We start from the raw sequence: 24,464 nt of genomic DNA on the forward strand, positions 1-24,464 counted from the left end.
GGATAACTGTTATAGCTGGGTACACACATTCCGTAATAATGCGGTTAAATAATCCAGTCATAGGTCTCCATCTTTTGGCCTTTTTTACATCCTAGTTTATTAAATCGTTGGGAAGAATCAGCGTCGGAAATATAGCGTAACGTTGTCAATCATTAGAAAATTCAAAATTAGTAAGTGGAAAATAATCGAGCTCTCCATTCGCCCACTGCTGGAACCGCCACTGAACTCATAGGTACACTTCCTTTTTCTTCCCTCTTTCCTCCCTTTAACAACTCTTCTCAATTTTTTTTTATCCCTCTTTTATATTTTTTCGGCAGGACTGACGGGAGGGGTTGCACGGGCCCCAGTGACCCCCCCCCACCACTGGATCCGCCCCTGCATGATGTCATGGCGAAATGCGACAAGCAATATCGGAGTTAAAATTCGACTTAAATAAATCGAAATAGACAGACCAATCCGTGTCAAAGGCTGTATAATCATTGTTGAACTGCTATATAAAATTTAATTGACTAACTATAATTTTTTGAAATTAGGAAAAACAGGAATCTATGTATGCATATAATATTGAACACTGTGTATACGGGCCTTAATAATATACACAATTCTATGGTCCTATTCTATGGAATAATATTGATGCTTCTATTCGTAATTCAATATCTGTCAAAATGTTCAAAATGATGTATAAAAATTATTTGTTGTTAACATATCAATAAGGATCCTTTATATATTTAAATTCATGCATACTTTTATTTAGTTCATATCCTGCCAAAATGTTTTTTTTTTTGTCACTGTTGTCTTGTACCACGTTATGTTTGTCCGTGTAATTATCAATAATTTTGTTTAGGTGGCCAGTGCTATACGAGCTTTGCTCTTTTGTTGGTCATCCTTCCTTTGATCAATATAATGAAAATGTTTTTGGAAAATAAACTGAAACTGAAACAAAATGAATAAATCGTTTATTGTGCACTTTTGAGTATAACTATGTTGGCCTAATAGGTTTACACGCTTACAACTTTAACAATGTACAGTACATTGTTTTCATAATAAATTAGAGAGATAATCGTTGCATCCATAAAAATCTATGGAGTGGTTACTGAGATGGTTACGAAATGTACAAACAATTGCGTTTTTACACGCACCGCACTTTGAACAGAGCACAAGTGAATAGACAAAATTCATGACAGTCATTCGTAATTGTTGTTGTTCTTTCCACTCGCTTTGCAAAGTGGGGTTTTAACTATAGAAGATTGGTGAATATATGGTGGGCTCCTTTGAAAAGTGGGTGACTTGTCCCCCTGTCCCCCACCGATCGACGCCCATGGCAAAAAAAAGGTTTGTTGCAAGCCTCTAGCTAGGGTCCCGTCCAAGTGTATCTCCAAAGTAACCAGTGTGGTATACAGTAAGAGAAATCCTTAAGTCATCGGTAACTAAAATAGTACTACTACACTACTAGTACTAGCAGGCCTAGCTATATTTTCTGTACGTACTCGTAGCTACTGTGCAGTGGTCTTTTAATACTATTTAGATAGGCGCTCTTTTCTAATCTTGAACTCAGAGATTTTTTAAATCATATAGTGTGTATAATTGTCTTTTAAGAACATTGTCCAGAAAAAGTAATGTGATACGACTCTTCGTTATGGAGTTATGAATTTTTAAATAACATGAAGAATTTAGCCTCAACGCTTATAGCCTACCATATTTTTGTTGGTAAACGCACCATCTCTGGGAACGGTGGCACACTAGAGTGGTGCGTTCAATAACAGTTACAAAACTGTTGGCCTATATACAAAATTGAAATACAATTTCAAATCACTTAGAAAATACCATTGAAAGTTACCTACACGAACATACCAATGTGTAAGAGTGGTCAAACCATCAAGTGCACCAACATTGCTATGGGGATCAATGCCTTAGCCAGGATTTTCAAAGTGCGGGACAATAAGGGTGGACCCATTTTACGCGTAAATTCAAATAATGTGGACCCATTTTCCTAAAAGTTGACCCATTTTATGCAAAAATATGAAAAATCTGGACCCATTTTCATAACCCATTTTAGCTATATATATGAGAAATCTGGAACCATTATTCCAAAAGTGGTTTCATTTTATGCATAAAATTGCATAACTTGGACCCATTTTTAAAAATGTGGACCTCTTTGTGAATCCATTAGAAAATTTGTGTGGGAGTGTCCCAAACTGTCCCAATAGCTGGACGGCTATTAATGAGGAGTAGACAAAATTAATGTGTACATGACATGCAAAATTCAGATTTTAATAGATTTTTATAACCAATTATAATGAATGATGGATATACTATATTAAAGGGGAAGGGGGTGGGGTTACCGACAAAACTGTGGTTTGTTGATCTGTGCGAAAATGTTATTCTGAACGGCCCTAAAAGAAAAGCACTGCTGGCAGACTGAGGGCGTCCAGTAGTCACGTGAACTCATGTCGCAACTGCAAATCTAAGCTGTTGGAAGGGCGGCGCCGTCGAAACCGTTTTCCAGGTAATAACAACTTTATGTTATTTTATTAAACCCTAGCTTCTTTCATATTACTAGCAGCGTCATGGGGCTGTACCGAACTTACAAAAGTAGACTCTAATGTATTATTTAGTAGGCCTATACTGTATTAATCTTTATACAACCCGACCCGAGACAACAGTAGGCCTCTACAAAAAGATGTCTTCGCATTAAACAGGGAAGAGACGCCATTTATCGATTATCATCATCAATTTAAACTAATATTTATTTCAATAATTTATAGATTAACATAGTAAACGATTGAGACAACTTAATCAACATCTATCATTTCATTTTAATTTATTTATTCGACCAAAAACATTACAAAAAATAGTATAAACAATTATGACAAAAGGTGAGGAAACAATAAAGCGACAAAAATTACTAGAACTCAAAATCTAATATGATACAAGACATAAAATACATGTAGGTAAACAATACAACTTCAAATCCTGATTAAGTTTCATTAAAATAGGTTTAGGCCTATATGTTTAAAGTTAACAAGAAATATTTCCTATAAAAAAACGCCGCAACTTCTGTTGCTTATTAAATTTGTGTATACAGCTACTTCCAAATTTATCCTATGTGTAAATTTTGTTATTGTATTTAAGTTAGTTGTTTCAATAAATAAATCTGTAGGCCTAACTGTATTTTCCTATAGAACAATATATATTGTAGAGTTTACATTATTGAAGGTATGGTATTTTTTTTATTTTTTTTATATGAGGGTATTGTGAAGTACATGATTAGAGATCTTTGAATAAATTTTAACAATTTCTTTATTTGGAAGAAGCGGGCGTGTTCCAGATAGAGTTGTGATGTAGACTGAAATGTATCACTGCGGAAAACATAGCCATATGATGACAAACATATTCATAAATACACACTTATACATATATATTTATAATGTAATAATTTATTTGCTAATACCTGTTAATGTTTTTAAACATATTGACAATGGCAAATATCATAGGGCTTATGTACTGGTATATTTTGCTGAACAATAAGCAGGTTTGAGAAACATCTATGGACATCAATTAATATCCATGTGAGATCTTTTATACCTTTATGTTTTTTAATAATTGGTGACAATATTCTTATCCTTAAACTTCCTAAATTTATTTAAAACTTTACAAACATAGATTATCCATGCTTTTGTCATGGTGATCAAGTTTGGGTAAACACTTTATATCACTATTTTGATATTAATTGTTTATTTATTTAACAACATACATATTGACAATAGCAAATATGTACTGGTATATTATGCTGAACAATAAACAGGTTTGAGAAACATTGATGAACATCTCATGTGAGATCTTTTTATACAATTTATGTTTCTTAATAAATGGAACAATATTCTTATCTTTAAATTCCTAAATTAATTTAAAACTTAACAAACATACATTATCCATGCTTTTGTTATATCAACACCACTTTATCTGGGTTGTAATCCCATATGGTAGATTAATTAAGCTGTCGATTCAAGCCTCGACCACGCCCATAACCTTCAGAGGCTGCATCATCAGCTATTGTCGGTCCACTGCTAGACAAATGTTTCAGGATGTCGACGCCAAATCAATCTTTTTTTCTTATTGTGTTGCGCCATTTCACTCTTCCCTAATAAATATTCGATCTCATCTCTTAATCTAGTTTACGTTGTTTTTTCTCTTGTTCGTTTTGCCATCCATGCGGTCTGTTGCTGTTTGCATTCCTGCTGCCTACAAGTTCAACAACCAGAATGAAAACCACTGAGCCAAACCACATTTTTACCATTATTGTTATTAATATTAATAATAATAATATTAATTTTAATATTACAGTATTTTATTTATTTGTATTTATTCCCCTCCCCCACTATAGGTGGCTAGGCATTTCTACTACTGCCACCAGTGTGTGGCTATTTTATATGGGTCGTACGATATCTCGATAATAGTTAGCCTAATCCTAACACTCTTCAGCGTATATAGGCACTATTTTTCGACATTAAATGTGGAATACCCTGGCTCTACTACTTGGCTAGTAGTGTAGGAGTAGGCCTAGCCCTAGGTTGTGTCGTCAGTTTCTGTTGTTATTTTTTATGGGATTGTCAATGCATAGGTCTACGTACGTAGGTACGACGATAGAGCCAAGTATACTTTTTTGCGATAATTTAATTACAATTCCTCCTAAAGAACAATGATCAACTAGCTGTAAAGATATCCAAATGTAGAGGCTTTCGACCCACTCGAGTTCTCATTATTCCATCCATATGTTTTCCCGTTTCTATTTCATACCCTCTTCGCAGCCGCTGTTTGGTTCCTGGACGATTTTTTGGTATTCATACCCTTTTCGCAGCCGCTATTTGCTTCTTAAGACGTCTTAACAGCCACTATTTGGTTATTGAGACGTCTTTTTGGTAACTGCGCGTGCTCGACATGGCTTGATAACGTCACTTACTTCCAAGCGCATGCTCACTGTGTTTTTTAAAATTAATTCACGGACGTTATTTGGTAACTGCGCATGCGCATTGCTTAGTTCGGAATTCCCATTTATTCGTAGTAAAAGCTACCGCTACCTACTGTTTCTTAATGACTATCGTTAGCCTAAATCAAAGGGAATATTAAATTAATCAATAAAATACTTCCAATATTAAATTGACTTATTGTATTCTAAAGCTCGGTCGGCAACCTTTTACTTCTAAGGACCCATAATTTTGTGCCCTCGCTTCCCCACACCTCGAGTTATCATAGCTGGGGCGGATGCAGGATTTGGCAGTAGGGGTGCGTGAGAGTCCGACCATGGTGGGGCTGAGGTGAAAACATTTTGAGAATTTGGCCATCTAGGTGCCCGGAAATTGCACTCTTATCCCCCCCCCCCCTTTTTTTTTTTTTGAAAGTCAAAAGAAAACAATTGATCCCTAAAACGCTTCAGAGATTATTTTAGGGCGTCTAGAAAACAAAAATTTCCCGGGGAATGTCCGGACACAACTATTAGAGTGGTGTCATCTCGATCGGCCCAACTTTCGACCCCATTTCGGCTCCCCCAAACCCCGTTCCCCTTTGGAAATCTCTGGATTCACCCTAGTCATACTTTAGGTCTTACCGGTAGGCCTAATTGATATCAATAATTACAACAATTACTTTTTTTACTTTAAAAAAAAATACAATTTAGGGGGGAGAGGGTATGCACCACCTTGCATCCGCCCCATAAATTGAAGAAAAATCACAGCAGCAGTCAAAGAAACTCCTTAGCAACAACACAGTTCCCATTGAGCAATTGCGATGACATTTTCTACGGTTTGCTGGAAATAGGTTGGGGAACAGAAACCTTCTATTTTTAAGTCAATGCGTCATGTAGTTAATTGGTGATACCCGGGGAGAAATTGGTTATACCTTTATAAAGCTGAAACATCCACGTACTGATTATGGCATCCCTATTGTTCTGATGAATTTAGTAGACATAGGCCTAAGAAGTGTTTTATTCGTCAAGCTTTGTTAGACAGGGTGTTTTGTCGGGGTGGATAAAAAAAGGGGCGGGGTGTGGTAATGGGGTCTGGATTTTGTTTTAAAATAAACTTATAAACATTTTTAAAATACAATATTTTCAGAATTATGCAAGTATTTACAAGTAAAATGATCAGGATTTCTATTGTTAAAAGCTACATTGTAGCATGGGGAGGTGGTAAACAAGCTGTTTAAGCAAGACAATAATTCCTCCATTCGAACTACCGGTTCCATCATTAAAATACTGGTAGATCACATTAACTACTCTCTATCTTCTTTAATATCAAAACATTCAGCGTTATTTATGCGTCCGCAATACCTAATTGAATGCTAGGCCTATACCTTTCTTTGTGACTAGTGATCCAAATCAAATTATGCCAAGGGCTGATGGGAAATTATGCTAAACTATACTGAATGTTAAATTTAATGGTGGTTTAAATAAGCGCCTTTCTCCCACCTAAAATGAAAGCAACACTATTCTCAATGCTATTACCGTATACCCATTGGTGCCGCCAGAGTCGACGGTATCAGGTCTGATGTTCCCGACTGGGAAGAGTGGAGGAATTGGAATGGCCAATTTTCCGGACGGGAGAAAGTTACCGGGGTCAGGCAATGAAGAACCCTACAATATATAAATATAAATATTGACGCCAACAGAACAATCATCTGCATTATTTTCAGCGATGTGAAACTAAAACGTATTGATGAAGTATATTCACACAACGTCATTCAAATCATGTACAAAATAGTTAAACATCTTTAAAGAACCACAGAATAACGTGCGTGTTGACATAACAATATATCTTCAAAAGTAATTTTCTAGAGCAAGCACCATGGTACGGACTATGTTTAGTACCGTACTAAATGAAGAAAAAACCTTAAAGTAATTTAAAAGATACGATATATATATATATATATATATATATATATATATATACTGTCTCTTATACACATCTTACCTCGATATAATACTCAGTGGTACTGTACCTACGCGCCAAGGAAGAGGTCAACACATTTACTCGCTCTTCCACAATAAAATAGGGAAAAAGCACTAAATTTGAACAGACATTTTCAAGCATGGATAGCTGTATCGGCTGGGCCTATACTTTACCATACCGTAATAAATTTATGGCTAAAAAAACAGTCTTGGAGGTCTCTGTCAATTGGCACTTTTTGACATCCTGACTAGTGAAATCGTTTGACAAAATCGGCGTCGAGGCTATAACGTTGGTTTCGATCATCACCAATGAAAAGAAAAATAAAAATGTGTGGTAAAATAACCGAGCGCCCTACTCGCCCACTTCTGGAACCGGCTCTGAACTCATGGGTACATTTCCTTTTTCTCCCCTTTCCTCCTTTTCCCTCTTCTTATTATTTTTTTCTCCCCTTTTAAAATTTGTTGGCGGGACTGACAAGGGGCACGGCTTCCTCTGAAAAACCTAACAACTGTCTCTTATACACATCTAGATGTGTATAAGAGACAGGTGTGTGTGTGTGTGTGTGTGTGTGTGTGTGTATGTGTGTGTGTGTGTGTAAAACATGAAGAACTAAAGAATGACGGACGAATAGGAAAGATACTCATTATTATAGTGTACGTGTTCGTAGTAAATTTTAGGCATTAATCATCAGAGGTCGAGGTGCCGAGACTATCACGTTACATAATTCGACATTAAATCCAGACCTTACGTGATTTCCAAAATATCTCTATGTGAAATGCTCGGAAATGGCACACTCAAAACAATACAAATGCTTTTCTCAAAGCGGTGCTGCTCCACAAATTATTGGCTTCTTCTCGACAGAAGTTTGATTCCCCTCCCCTCACTTGCGTCATGGCTCTGAACTCACGGTCCAAGGAGAGGAGATCTGAGAACATTTTGTGTTCACATGTATTAAAGAATGTTTAAAAAGGGAACATAATGTGGTAGTTTTAAGCTCACAAACAAGGAAGAAGACACCGACTACCATGAACGTTACCAGGTTCTTTTAATCGTCAAGCGTTAGATTAAAATCAATACACATTGAGTCCATATAAAATAAATCCCTGTTAATATCTCTACATAATTATTGTATCATATTTTCACATCAATATACTCATGTACATCATTACTACATGATACGATTACATCTTTAAATCATTACAATATTACCCAACCATCACTGCATCAATACTTAGATAAACAAGTGCGTGTATACCTGGATTTACACACAAAAAAAACTAGCTTTGGAGGAACAACCATCGCTACACATCCATTATAGTAATCTAGAAAGGAATTAATAATGTAAGGATAAATAAGAAACGAGTCTAAAGATATACTCATACAGCATTCACACAGCTTACCTCTATGGCACGCATACCTATGCCATCACACCATTAATACCTTTCTCACAACCTCTAGAAATACTACCTAATACATTAGGCTACCATACTCAAATCATTTACATTATCAATCAGATATCACTAGGTCGATATAGAGTTACTATTAGCAAAATACAATGATCATTATGACAATGATTCATTAACATACCTGTAAACTTATTCAATAAGCTTACGTTGCTCAGCCCACAAACCGTACAGTAACGATGGAAGTGTTCAACAACCAGTAATCACGTGAAGACCAATATAATAAACACCCAGACAAACAATATCATACGCGCATACAGTGTAAGATTCACACAGTTTAATTACGTACCTCGATATAATACTCAGTGGTACTGTACCTACGCGCCAAGGAAGAGGTCAACACATTTACTCGCTCTTCCACAATAAAATAGGGAAAAAGCACTAAATTTGAACAGACATTTTCAAGCATGGATAGCTGTATCGGCTGGGCCTATACTTTACCATACCGTAATAAATTTATGGCTAAAAAAAACAGTCTTGGAGGTCTCTGTCAATTGGCACTTTTTGACATCCTGACTAGTGAAATCGTTTGACAAAATCGGCGTCGAGGCTATAACGTTGGTTTCGATCATCACCAATGAAAAGAAAAATAAAAATGTGTGGTAAAATAACCGAGCGCCCTACTCGCCCACTTCTGGAACCGGCTCTGAACTCATGGGTACATTTCCTTTTTCTCCCCTTTCCTCCTTTTCCCTCTTCTTATTATTTTTTTCTCCCCTTTTAAAATTTGTTGGCGGGACTGACAAGGGGCACGGCTTCCTCTGAAAAACCTAACAATTAGAAAAGCTTACGTGAAAAATGAACCGAGATAGTGTGGTCAGACTATAGCCTAGATATAGGGAGCTTGGGCGGCCACTAACAGTGACTGATCCCTTCTAATTCTAAATAATAACAACTTTATTATTCATATAGATGCCCACTAAGAGCCTCAGAGTGGTCTTATTTGTTTTAAATTTCAAACGATGGGAGAGGGGATTCTAGGCCCGTAGCGTGACTTAATTTGTAGGAGGTTCATTTCAGTGGAAAGTGGACCCTTTAGAAACCATTATACAATAACATAACCACAACACAGAGATGAACTTTAGTGATAGGCCTATGTCTTATTTTATTTTTTAGCAGATATTATACTCTGGAGAACATTGTAAATATATCCACGAATATCAATTTTTCGTTTTTAAATGCGGACCTTCTACAGTTTTTGGGTGGTTGGTCGTAACCCCCTTAACCCCCCCCCACGCTACGGGCCTGGAATTCTCCTACCATACCGACACCCACCCCCACAACCTCCCCCCCTCGTTTGGGCCTATCGGCCCGCTATGGGCAACACCCAATAAAACATCCTGCGTTCGCCCATGTCAGCATTCAAAATCACTAAATTGTTAGGGCTTCCGGGGGCTTTTCCACCTGGACCTTTAGAGGTTCTTAAACATCGCTCTTCCCCTGCCGTTGGTCAATTTTTCTTGTGATGGCTTTACACAAGCAAGAAATAAAAGATCATCAAAAAGCAAATAATAGTGGAAAATTATTTGTCTTATTTTTGGCAACATATCATATCTCAATCTTATGGTGCAAAAATTGTAATTAATTTTTCCCCTAATAATAGTACAAAAGTATAAGAAATAGCTTGAAACTCGGATATGTTCTTTGGCCCATGACATGAAATCTAAAAATAATTTGGCCCTTCAAATAAATTTAATATAATGAAATAACCAGGATTTTAAAATATCAGTACTTTGTTACTTCATCGATCTTTTGGTAATAGGCCTTATATTGTAATAATTATTATAATTAAATATTATATGATAAAAAATATTATAGTAATTCTCTTAATAGTTATCATAATAATCATAATTATCATCATAATTACCCTCATCGTCATCATTATAATTAGCATCATAATTATTATCATCATCATAATTCATTACCATGATAGTAGTCCATCCTAATAATTACCATCATCATAATATTATAATTACTGTCATCATATTTGTCATCATAATTATCATCATCATAATTACTATCATCATAATATCAAATATCCTAATTATCAACATCCTGATTATTATCATAATTATCATCGTCATAATTATCATCACCATAATTATCATCATCATAGATATCATCATCTTCATCATTATCATCACAATTATTATCATCATAATTTTCATCATCGTCATAGATATCATCATCATAACTATAGTAATCATCATAGATATCATCATAATTATCATTATCACAATCGTCATTATAATTGTCATCCAAATTATCATCATAATTATCAACATCATCATCATTATATCTTATATCTGAATTCCATGCATGCCTAGCTTCCATATTTTTGTACAACAAAAAATATAACCATTATCCTAAGTTCCTGTGTATTAGGTATACTTCCATCGTTCTCCCTCAGATGTAAAGACTATAATCAAAACATTGAAAGGTATAATTTGTCAAACAGTTGTTGGTTAGTATGCTTTCACTTTGATGTACTATTGATATGATGTTTATTATTATTTTATCTTGCAGTGTAGACATTTAATTTCAAGTCCAGAAACTAAAGAGCCCTCATTCAAGAAATGGAGAGTCTCAAACTAAAGAGAACATGCTTTGTTTTCATATTACTCCTCGTTAAGTTCGTGCATTTCGCAACTTCTGCTAGTCTTAGTAGTGATATGACGCCAGGAGAAAATGTTTACGAAGGTGGCGATGTAACATTTATTTATCATTTTTCTGATGAGCCAAGAAGCGCAGATCAGATAAATTTGAAATTTTATGATGACCGTCATCCATCCGGCCCACTTCTAGAGGTAACCGCACCCAATTATGTTAGCTTAAATCATATTACACCACCTCCAGATTGGACAAGTTATGTTGATTTGGGTCGGGATTATTTTAATGCATACATTAAAAAGAAGGCAGTGGTCATTACCGATTCTGGTAGTTACTCACTGACCGACCCAGGCCAAATATATGTCGGAAGTTTTGGGTGGGAATTAAATGTTCAACCACTTCCCGTCTGCTTTCGATCAAATGTTGATATTTCTTTCGAAGAAAATCGGAAAGAATGCTCTGTGATAGACGATGAAAAAGGAACATGGTACAGGAACGAAATCGAACAATCGAACTCGGAAGTCATCGATGACATTTTGTCCCAACTTGTTGTGCCAGGAAACAACAATGTTCAGTATACTTGCACGGCTGTTATCAATGGAGCTGAACGATCATGCATTTTCGGTAATGGGAAGTATACGATATATGATGTCTTGAACATGAAAGATGAACTCTGAATCTGAGCACTGTTTATTGAAAAAAACCAAAACTGAAAACATCATATTCACTGTAGTTTGTCATTGAACTTTAATATCTAATACAGTATATGTTTTAATTATTGTCTATCTAATTATTGTTTATGAACTATTAAAAAAAATGTATGACCGGCTTTCATGATTTGTAGTACGGTACAGTATGATACAATATATTTAGCAAAATTTCAGTGAAGATATTTGCCAAAATTACAAGGAATGTTCATGGGATATTTTGTAGTTGATTGATTACTCTATTAAGTGCATATTACTTTGTTCCATTTATTTATCATTAAAGCTTGATTTTCTTTCGCAAATTATTTATATTGGAATCTCTAATAAATATTTACTGTAGGTTTATATATTTTAAGTATATTGCCAAAGGGTCTATGAAAATTTATTGCTTAAGGACTGTCTCTTATACACATCTTGGACCCTTTAGAAACCATTATACAATAACATAACCACAAGTAATAATTATAGTATAGCTCATCATCGAAAATATTATAGTCGCAGTTGGGGTGTCATTCCTAGCTTAAATGTAGGTAAATTTTTAGTATATTGTTAACGTGGTCTATGAAAACTTACTGCTTATAGGAACATGTTAAAATCCTGAGTAGTCGTGTGTATATATATATTGGTGTTAGAATAGGACTCTCTCTGGTCTAATGGATATAATACTCGCCTCAGCGAGAAATTGCAGGTTCTATGCCTGATCTACATGGGATGGCTACAGGCCAGTGTGCAGGGGGTATGGGGGTGCAGAGGGTTCGGACGCACCCCTCCTTCCAACAAAAGGTCCACTTTTTTAGCATATTATTTCACAAACTTGTTCCTAATTATAGCTAAATACCGGTACTATAGTAAGTATTGCATTTCATATTTGCCAGCTCTTCTAACCGTATATTTATAATAATGTGGTATGAATTTTTTTGGGATGATCAGATCTGGTGATTACAAATTGATCCATGAACAATGGTTATACACCTACTGATGTAAATGACATAACAGTACAATATGGAATGAAAATTTAAATATTCAGAAACTATTGGTTTCAGAATACTTTGTCGGAGTTCAATTTTTATAACCTCTTGATTCAGTACTAGCTATAGTATACATTGCATATTATTTGCCAGCTCTTCTGTAGTACGAAATTTCAAGGGCGTCGGAAGCGGTCCGGCTGGTCCGGTTTTGGCCGGACCAATAATTAACAACTCAATACTCAACTTGTAAGCCAAATTCTACTTTCTCTGACGCAATCAAACATACCGTAACCTGCACATTCAAATTTGGAGGGGGCCGGCTGGGACCTCCCTCGAACCTGCCACTTCCCAGTGGTGAAACTAGGTTCCGATGGGCCCTTTTTCGAGAGTGCAGTCATCACACAGGTTAAGAATGCTATATCTAGAAAAATAATGACTAGATCACAATTAGTTTTTAAAAATAATATGAAACACAGTGTATTGCAAAAATTATATAAAAATAAATTGTTCAAAATTTGTTATCAATTCCATAATTATATGAAATGAGATACTTATTCCTCAAAGAATGAATAAATAAAGTGCAAGTAACACGAACACATTATATAATGCAATATGAATAACAATGTATAGGTCTATTATATTTATACAAGTTAACTGATGTTGTGAAATACCTAAAAAAGGATTATAGATTCAAGAACACTTTATTGTACATTTTAAAATAGTAATTTGTTTTTCCTTTGCAACAGCCTTGATTAGGAAGGATAAAATTACATTAAAAATCACACGACAAAACAACTTGGCAATGACGAGAAATACGTTAAGATATTAACAATTTAAAATAGTAAAGTAGTAAAAAGTCAAAATAAAAATCACTGTTTAAAACTGTTTATCTTATTTGTTTTTATTATGTTTATCTCAGAAACAGACCAGCCATTTTAGTAAAGATTAAAACTATAAAAACCCCACATTTTGCTATAAAATAATGGCAGCATGCTAATTTAGTAAAACATGAGTTATGTATACATAGGATACAGTATGCATTTTCCTCCATGAATAAATGAAAATGCAAGAAACAGGAACAAAATTATATTACCGTATATAATGCAATATGAATAACAATGAATATGCGTCTATTATATTTATACTAGTTGACGGATATTGTGATATACATAGCCTATAAAAAGATGTAGCCTAAATAAACTAACATGTGTTATGAATACACAGGGACACAGAGCACAATATGCTATGCATTATTTAGTAAACCTATTAAATGTCTTTTGAATTAAGCTAGGTGAATACGTTAGATTTTCAAATATTAGACTGCTAGTTTATTTTTTAGTATGATTATTTAGTAAAGTTTTGGTTTATTAATAGCAGGAGGACCATGTATGTAGGTATTCCCATCATATGGACAGATCTACCAGGTGATAAGTACTCAATAGAGCAATAAGAATCAGGGGCATCAACTATGGGTGGAGGGTCAATATCAGAATAAGGTACTGTACGTTTCTACAGGGGTTCTACGCAGGCCCTACAACAGTCCCGGTCAGGGTGGTGGACAAACGCCAGGGAAAATCAGCAATTTTGATTAGATACTTATTAACTGATAGATAGGCCTACTTATTAATCAATTCAACTGATCGATTTACACTTTTTTGATTAAAAAATTACTATGACATGGTTCAAGACGAATACGTGTCAATTATTTTAGAGTATTTTTGCAACATACTAGCAGGCCGTATGGTAATACATCGGCTAGTGTAAAACATCATTTTTAAATATCACTTCTACTGTTAAAGCAATGTTACTATTACTTGTACGTACGTTAATATTTATGAAATCCCATGGTGACAAATATAAATGATAAAGCATGAATGGTTAAATGATATATTTAGTACAAGTATGAATGACTGATATAATAGAATAGTGCGTGTTTTGAGCTATAGACAAAGAGAGCAGCTTAGCTCTCAGTCGGCTAATCTGGCGGTAGCCGCTGTGTGTGCGCTGAACCGTGGAGATCTCTAGGTCCCCGGTTCAATTCCCATCGCTGCCTCTCCTTGTGTTTCCGCTAGAGGGCTGAAATACAAGTTACTAGTGCACCGTCTTTCGGATGAGACATTTAAGCCGTTGGTCCCGTGTGCATATGGTCCATGTGCACGTTAAAGAACGCAGTCCACTCTTCGGAAAAGAGTAGGGGATTGTCTCCCGGTGTACTGCCCAATCACCACCAGAAGGACCCCACTGGAAATAAGTCTTCTTCTAGACTTTCGTGGGCTATCCTTGGTGTTTACACCGAATAAATCCAATCCAATCCAAAGACAAAACTAATGAAAAGAAGTCATGTTACTGCAATGATGATTATGTATATTTGGCCGGACCAATAAAAATAGCTTCCGACGCCCCTGGAAATTTGTTGGAAATTATCAGCGCCAGTGATTGGAAATGGATCCATTATGAACAAATAAATATCTGTAGGCCTACAGATATAAAGGACAAAAACGTTACAACAAATCCCTAATAACACCCAAATTAATAAAAATTTTAATAGAAACGAAATCCATTTATAAGGCGCTCAAAATGCTAATACAGTAATTTGTCAGAGCCTCGGGGGGCTTCGGCCCACCCCGCGGGGGTCCTACACTTCCCCAGTCTAGGGTCCGCTTCGCTGGTTATTTGCTACAAACAACATTTGAAACTTTGTTTTGGACTCTTCACTGTGGGTTTTGCTTATTAGAACATTATTTACTATCGGACAGTGTTGGTGAATGGAAAATCATTTTTTATCTTCAATTTTATCTCACGTGAGTGGTTGCTAGGTTAGTTAGTCCCCCAATTTAATTTTCCTATCCGTAATCCCCTTTTCATTAAGAAATGTTAAGTATTGTTTAAATAGAAAGGATTTTGTAAAAATTGAAACTGGCAAAAAGAGCCGATTGCAATATTCGATTTGCCTATCGGGACAATTTTAGAACGATTCAAAAATTATAAACCGCAGACCACGCCGCTTGCTAGTCAAATTATTGATTTCGCTCCTTAGCCATATTGCCGTCTTGGTCTGTTGCCCTTTTAGTTCATTGCCGTTTTGGTTATTGTCGTTTTGGTCATTGCCGTTTTGGTTTATTGCCCTTTTGACCTGCTACCGTTGCGTCGTCCAGCGCTCACAGGAAGCGGAGTTATTTTCGTTGTACGACCATAGGTGGTACGACGAAGTGTGTGTCCGGCTTTAGAAACAACCATTCACTATGTTACGAAATTGAATGAAATTAAAGGGAGTAAAATGATAACTTTTCTGTTACAGTTTATTCACCACTATATTGACCACTATACACCTTCAAATATACAATAACATTTACTTCATTTATCAAATACTACTAATAGGTTTTAATAGTTTACATGGTTACTGGTATATTTATAATCTTTTTTTATTTATCTTACAACTGTTCCTAATGATATAATCAAATAATCAGTTAATATATTTATTGCAATTAATAATAAATTTTGAGCCATTTTAAGCTCAACCAAACGAACCAGTATGCAATATTCCCTTTTTACCGTTTTGCATAACCATAGAGAAAATTTTCTCTATGGCATAACAAAAGTAATAATGTTTACAGTAATTACTGTACACCAATTATAATTGACAAAACATCTTACTAATATTTTTAATAAAAACATCAATTTCAATAATAATATCAATAACTGAAACAAAATATAAACATTAAAGAATTTCATCTGGTTCCATATGTGTAGTAGAAAAATCATCCGTATTCAATTAGTTGGTTACCTTAGCAACGGTTTCAGCAACTGCTTTGGTGACCTAAGCGTGAATGACCCAATTCAACCAAGGGTTCATTAGCCTGAAGACAGCGACCAAATCAGTTGCTGAGACCGCTGCTAAGGTAAGCAAGAGATAATATTCCTACTAAAATATGAGCAGTGAACTATTTTTAATATACAGTACATTTTTGTCATCAAACAATTCTTCAGACTGACAGTTATCAATCACCATGGATACCCACCAACATCACATTTAACATACAGTATCTAGTGTTTTTTATGAACAGAATATACATGCAATAATTTTACATGAGTTACGGTAAATTAAAATACCACCAAACCGAAGATTATGGTCACAAAACTTTCATAAAATCACTTTTGGAATGTGATGGAATTTAAAAACAAAATCTAAATACAAAAATTTAAATGATGTTTTAATAATTTTTATGAAATTGTATATTTACCTATTTCACAACTGTCTCTGATTAACTTTGTTTAAATTTTGTTGGTGGGAGTAAGTTCAGAATTTTAAATGTCATTTGGATAGCACCAGATAAATGCTAAACCAGATAACCAATCTCTATTATTTAAAAAATGAATACATATTATTATGATAAAAAAGATGAGTAATATTAATAATGAAAAATATAGTTTTGAGAGAGAAAAAAAACAACATAATTATTTAATATTTAAAAAAAGATATACTGTAAATAAAATATTGACAATATCAAATAAATATTAGGTTTGTGAATGTTCAGGCAATGCACCTCTTAAAAAATTAAATATCAGAAATTTTCATAATCATCATCACTACGGGACGTATGCGAAGATGTATTTTAGTCCTGAGAGATCCTGAGAAAAATCAGGGCCATATAGAGTGGTATAGTTGATTGTAAAATACAATTAATAAGTACGCAAACTTTTATAGAGGTATAATACTGCGCATTCAATAAAATTGTTTTCCTCTCTCCTCTCTTCCTCATTTAGTTTTTTCTTTTTTCTTCTGGGTGCTATAGCCCCAATGGCCATGGATCTATGTAAATTTTTCTCTGTAATGATATACTGTATGAAATGCCCAAAATTCTGTGATGTGAAAGATGAAATGCATCAAGTCTATGAATAATGCATTCCCTCTGTCGATCCCCTTACCCCCCCCCCCCCCATTCCCCAGGTCTGATGCAAAAAATTAAATGCATCAGGATTGTGATGAAATTACACAGAGCTTCCAATTCTGTGAAGAATTACTTTAATCCATTTTTATCCTTTGACTTGTCATTCGGTAGATGATGGTATCGCCGGGGTCCATGTACCACATCCCGTAGGCCACGGCATAAATAAAGAGTATCAGAATGATTGACATCCAAAGGATGATGTTGAAAAAAGCTGGGAAATCTTCATCTCTTTCTGCGACATTCAAATCATCAGGGGTGAGTGGGTCCTGTGGATGACAGATACTAACACATCACATTGCTGTTTGGCAATTTTTGATAATGGTAGAAAAGAAGACTTATAATGAATAATTTAATTAAATTCAATTCACCTTTTATTTTAGATCAATTCAACAGATATCTGATACAACTAAATATATATTTCAAAGTACAGTACAGTTTTGTATACACAAAAATAATATAAATAAATATAAACCAGAACCCTGCGGGTGCGTACGTTCCTTTGTACGTAAAAAATCAATGTACATTTGTGAATTGCAATAACTTATTGTATCTTTTTGAATAATGATTGTGAAAGGTAATACAGTATTTTTATTTTCAGTCGAGAAAATTATGAAAAGGGGGGGGGGGGGTAAGTGGTTCTGAGAAGTGCAGGGATGTCGTTATGCCTCAGCCTCATACAAATTCTCCCGCCCCCTTAAAATCATGATGAAACACAAGTTTTTGCTCCATAAACCGTATTTTCCGGTGAATAAGCCACAAATTGTATACGTGATTTTCCCCTCGAAGTTTGGGGTGCGGCCTATACACCAGTCATTAACCTACTCCCAAAAAGTTCAGATCGCGAACCGCAGCGAATTAGGCGCCGTCTGTCTAGCTTGGGCCCATGCTCCTAGCTAGACTAAACTTTATGTTCGACGTCTGGTTCCCGGTGGCTTGTACCGTTATAGAAAGAATATTGATACCGCTATATTTCAGAATAAAAGCTTGTGAAATTAATTTATGCAATAAAAACACGAGTTTTCTTGAAGTTGTAATAATTATTTTACTGGAATTAATTGAAGAAAGGCATACGTTCGTCCGTCTATCACATGCCTCCATCACATGCTGTACTATATATGTGTATAGACGGTCAGTCCATCACATGCTGTAAATTTATGTGTCCATAATTTTAAGGTTCTCCCCCACCCGGGACTGTCCATCAGATGCTGTATTTTCTAACCATTGTTTTCCCAAACATCATTTGATGAAGCTGCTGTAAATTTATGTGTCCATAATTTTTAAGGTTCTCCCCCACCCGGGACTGTCCATCAGATACATGCCTCCATCACATGCTGTATATGTGTATAGACGGTCAGTCCATCACATGCTGTAAATTTATGTGTCCATAATATTAACGTTCTCCCCCACCCGGGACTGTCCATCAGATGCTGTATTTTCTGACCATTATTTTCCCAAACATCATTTGATGAACTCCCGTCCCCCCGCCAACCCTTAGGTTCGTCCGTCCATCACATGCTGCCCCCGCCAACCCCTAGGTTCTTCCGTCCATTAAATGCTGCATATTTATGTGTCCAGAATTTTTAACCATCATTTCTTGGAAAATAATTCCACAAATGTTGATTTTTATTGCTTGACGGTAGGCCAAGAAACCTACTTTACGTAACGGTATAGTATATCAGATTGTCTAGGCCTACACCAGGTCCTGGCAAATGTGGTCCAATGGCACATGTGAACCATTACATTAGTTCCATGTGACCTAAGGTCACAAAGGAACTAATAAAAATAAGTTAATAACTAAGCATAATGTGTCCATATCAGAATGAACCTTATAATAAAGATGTTAAGTCAATAGTGGAGTTGAAAAGCTTGGTTAGCTTGGCGGTGGTCCCAATCCCAGGGTCCTGGGTTAAATTCCTGTCACGGTAACAGGATATTTTTCTCACGACCAAAACAACTCCACTCCCTAAGCCTCATATTGAGACTTAGTTTATGCAGAGCACCTAGTGTTCATGTTCGTCTTGATATGCTGAGCTTTGAATAGTGATTAAGTTCACTGCTTGGCAGTCCTTGGCCTTCGGCCTACAACCAGGTAATAAAAAAAATAAATAATGTGGCCATTTTTACCTGCGTATTCTGCAGTATAGATCTTCCGGAACGATGCTGGAAATGTGGAATTCTTTGTGTCGTCACTGCAGTGACAATGACACTATTGTCATACAATTCCATAAACCCGTTGCCAATCTACAATTTAAAAGTTGGATTTATGTAAATTGTGATAGATAAAAAAAAACCAATGTTAACCATAATGGTAGTGTTCTGGCCTATAAAGAAATGTTTCTTGTGAAATAACATTGTTTTCAAGTCCAGTAATAGATATGTTGATGTACTTTTCCTCTTTCATAATCATCACCATTAGCATCACCACTTTCTATAACAACAACTTCAATGTCATTATCATTATCAAGTTCACTGTCATCAATTTAATTGTCATTATCATCATTGTCCTCATCACCACTGTCATCATTAAATTCATTATCATCATCATTAACCTTATTGTATCAACATTATTTACACCATCAACTTCAACTCATTTTCAACACCATCATCTTCAATTACACATCAAACCTGACAAACCTCAATTAGAAATGATTCTAGTATTGTACTAGCTTCTTTAGCCTCAATTGAGTTAAGTCCATCTTGCTCCTGTATTGCTCTCAACCCAAAGAGAGCAAAGGTCATCGAGTCAGGTACACTATCATCCACTAATACTTTGTTCTTGAATAGCTAAAAAAAAAAATAAAATGAAAAAATAGGTTCTAATTAAATTTGCTGACATATGCCATTAGTCACATGTATAAGGCTTGGGATTTGTAAAAGAAAGGTTGTAAGGTTGGTGACATTACTTGTGTCCAATCCAAACAGGAGTAGCTTGCACCGTTTTACAGGGTAGCTCAGACACAAAGTGACCCTTAGGACAGAAGAAAGTTACTGTACGAGCTAGTCCAAGCCTCTAGCACTTTGAGAATTTGGTATAAAGTGCTATATCAATCTAACTATATTCCATTTCATTAAATTATCTCCACCCAGAAGGGCACACACTGCTGACCCTTGGCTGATCACCGGCTGATGAATAGAAGTGCGTAGCACAGTGGCCAACCTGAGTTCTTCCAATCAAAAAATGCATAACTTGATATTGCCTATTGTTTTGTATCCTTGGCACTTGTATCCACGTCACCACTCTTCACCCGGGATTCAAGAGTGAATAATTAACTAGTATATTTTGAATATCGATGTGCTAACTACTAGTTGTAACGTTTATGAAATGCATCTACAGGGAAACAGGAGTATGTGTTTCATAGGTGCTTTGATCCAATGTTAATAATGTGAAATGCATAGAAGCCTTGGAATTATACACTACATAAGACCGAAATAATAACTTTCGGTTTTATGTGTCATGACGTACATAAACATTATTATGGTATCTACTTACTGATACTAGCACCTCTTCAAGCATCTGCAATTCACTGAAGAATTGCAAATGTGCAGGTTTTGAAATGTTCAGACTTGGGGCATCGTGTTTATAAAGGATTGAACTTTGACCGTGAAGAAGTGCAGGTAGAACTGCATCCAAGCTATCTGGCAAGCTGCCAAATATGTTGGGATATTCAGATCCTAAACTAAAAAGCTGCAAAAAACATAAAATTTGATTTGAAAATTATAAGAACTTTTATCATAAAATGATACATTATTTGGAAAGAGGACATAAAATATACTGGAAAATCTCAGATGGTTTTAAATTTCTTTTTTTAAAATCTTACATTATACAATGTTTGATTGAGTTCGACCAGAACAAATATAAATGATCATAATCATGATCATACAGTAGCTGTTCTTGGACTATACACCAATTTGTGCAATAACCTGTTAGCAGTGTAAGGAGTATAACTACTGTATACTACTTGCACAAAATTAAAAGGCAAGCAACATGACATTTGTAAAGAATGGACATTTACGGAGTGTCAATCAATCTTAAAAACTGACCAATCAGAACAGGGCATGTAATACATGTTCGTCCCACAAACGCGTTTGTTTACATTTACGTAATTACTTTTTGGGACCAATATCCAAGGAGTAGGACATACATCCTACCTATAATATTTTTGTTTATCTGAACGTATATAAAACATCGATCTGAAAAAATATATTTTCTACATATCTACCTTGCCATCAATAGTAGTATCAAGTAAAATTGGTGACTGTGTCGGATATGCTACCGAGATGGAAGTCATTAAATAATTTGTTTCTACGAAACCAACACGATCCTGCAAATGAATAACAATAATTATATAAAAATATTTGCTAATAATACAGTACAGTATATGAAGTCTTGGTATTGTTTATAGTGTGTGTCATAAGGTCTCTTATGTTAACCTACAGTATACTGTAGATGATATCTCATTTTGTCATGTATTGGTCATCTTCAGGCAGGAATCCAATGGAACACCTCCCCCCACCGTTTTGACACTAAATATTTAAATATCAGTGCATATATAAATGTTATGTAATGTAATAAAGAAAAATAAAGAATACAATAACACATAATAACTATCTACCCCACTAGACGATTGAGCACCTCAATGCTGCTTATGCTGACATTGTTGAATTCCAACACTAATTTAGGGGGCTCATAAGAGAACATAAGACAATGGTATCTTTTTACATTTTGAGGTAAACTTACATTTGCAATTGGGAATGATGCTATATTTTTGAGTTTGACTCTACTGCCTTCTTGGCTCTCAATATTAAATATAACACTGCTTTTTGGACGTTTGAATATATTTCCAGTCAATAAACCACCCCACTCTATATCCTGTGGTAGTAAATAAACAAAGAAATCAATTGTTAATAAAAACATCTGACCAGACAATATAATAATTGTAAATACAGTGCTGCACAAACATAAAGACATCTGATCCATTTTTGAGCAATTCAATTAATATAATTGAATCAATCTGTTAATTTTTTTTAACAGTCTCGCCAGAAAATAAAATAATTGTAAATACAGCACTGCACCAACAGGTACAACACTTTGCTGAAAAAAAAAACAACAAACAAACAAAAAACAAGCTCCTGGAAGCTTTCAATATGAAATTGGCACATAGGAAGAATATATCTTGTAAAATATCATACATACTGTTATAGTGTATACAGTTTTAAAAAAAATGATTGTAGAACTGTTTAAGCAATAATAAACCAAGCACAACTTATGTAACTTACAGTACTTTGTGTGTTTTTCACACAATGCCCAATTAACGGATGCTAACTCACATTGCCTGACGAAAGTCATGTTGATAAGTTTACATCAAATCGTGCTTGGTTTATTATTGATTAAACAGACTTTCTACAATCTAAAATTATACCGCAATATATGTTACTTTTTTTACTTCAGCTCCCAGGTAGGCTTTGCCTGTCAGTGGTGCTAGCCTCTTTCTCAACTTCTGTCTGTCAATATATGTCAGGATAAATTTGACAGGAGGTGGCACAAAGTGGATTAGTATTTCAGATCTTATTTCAGTTATGAAATTTGAAGTTTTTTAAAGTCAAGATGTCATCCCCACCTCACCAACACATTACACAGATCCAAAATTACAGTGAAGCATTGCATATGATGTATACAGCATTATTTACGTACCTTTGATGGAGATAGCCCTAATGAGAGGGCGAGGATGTCTTGGACTTGATTTGCCTGAATAGGTCCAGCAGTTGAGTCAAACTTCACAAAGGTAGGTGCATTTAGCACATAGAAGGTATTCTCACACAATCCTATGTTTAAAAATAATTAATGCAGTTTAATTAAAATAGTAAAATATTTTGATTATATTATTTATCCATAGTAGTTCAAACATGTAACCAAATGAGGGTGTGGTTTTACCAAATTTTAATGATTCTGTGATACTTGCATTCAAACATTCAAGAAATACAAAATTAATGCTATCAAGCCATTTAAGTAATAAAATATGAGTTTGTATTTAACAATTTACACATTCATGAATTATTAGAAATAAACATAAATATATATTAATTAATAATATATTATTAATATTGTAATCAATTTTATTAAATATACACTAATTAGTTTCTTTATTGATTAGACAACCAAGAAAATCATTACATCATTACAATATCAAATTTACAAAAGACGATTAATAATAATGACAATGTGATGACGAAAAAATAGCTTTTTTTACATTTTTTAATAATAAAGTATTATTCAATAAATAGACTTGACAAAATATTTTTTTTTTGCAAAAACAAACAAAAGCAAGGCTAATATAATATAGTGTATCCTTCGCGGGACAGCTCAATTTACTAGCAATTCAATGGGATAGACTAGCTAGGCCTTCGAGTGAGCAGCTATATAGGCCTACAGTAGTAGGCCTAGACTAGCTAGGAGAACTCACTCCGGTGCCGACCATCCGCAGCAAGCTGACTGGCCTAGCCTACGTGTATGATATATATTGTATTTAAAAAGACATTCGAACGCTAAGCATATGTATTTAAATAGACAGCGATTATGCATACATTTTAAATACCCCGAATACTTACCACAACCGATATACACTGCTAAAAAAGCACATACTACAAATCTGCTTTTCAGCACAGCCATCTTGGTTGATCGAATTTTCTGATGATCATGTGATGATGGTGGTCATGTGATCTCACGCTCGCAGTTCTCAATTTCTTGATACTGTATTCGTCCACTTTTCCCAGTCGCGTGGTGTGAGCGTAGGTCCCGGAAAAAGATAAAAAGATTATGATACCG

The 24,464-nt window shown here is 35.0% G+C and overlaps 2 protein-coding genes across 2 annotated transcripts; one reads left to right on the top strand and one right to left on the bottom strand.

Annotated features, from left to right (window-relative positions):
* The first annotated feature begins 2,451 nt into the window (after window positions 1-2,451).
* LOC117121507 lies at window positions 2,452-12,114 on the top strand. The gene is made up of 2 exons (XM_033266725.1): window positions 2,452-2,506; window positions 10,934-12,114. The coding sequence occupies exon 2, from the start codon at window positions 10,984-10,986 to the stop codon at window positions 11,692-11,694; it is 711 nt and encodes a 236-aa protein (XP_033122616.1). The 5' UTR covers window positions 2,452-2,506; window positions 10,934-10,983; the 3' UTR covers window positions 11,695-12,114.
* Window positions 12,115-15,973: 3,859 nt separating this feature from the next.
* On the bottom strand, window positions 15,974-24,404 carry LOC117121496 (renin receptor-like). Its single transcript, XM_033266702.1, has 8 exons — window positions 24,248-24,404; window positions 23,334-23,464; window positions 22,380-22,511; window positions 21,862-21,963; window positions 21,132-21,326; window positions 20,276-20,425; window positions 19,766-19,882; window positions 15,974-17,907 (listed from the first exon to the last, which is right to left on the bottom strand). Exons 1-8 carry the CDS (start codon window positions 24,306-24,308, stop codon window positions 17,716-17,718), a joined length of 1,080 nt encoding a protein of 359 aa, XP_033122593.1. The 5' UTR covers window positions 24,309-24,404; the 3' UTR covers window positions 15,974-17,715.
* Between the last annotated feature and the right edge of the window lie 60 nt (window positions 24,405-24,464).

This window comes from Anneissia japonica, unplaced genomic scaffold (assembly GCF_011630105.1).
Source record: "Anneissia japonica isolate Jap-2015-1 unplaced genomic scaffold, ASM1163010v1 scaffold287963_len587249_cov193, whole genome shotgun sequence".
Classification (NCBI taxonomy): Eukaryota; Metazoa; Echinodermata; class Crinoidea; order Comatulida; family Comatulidae; genus Anneissia; species Anneissia japonica.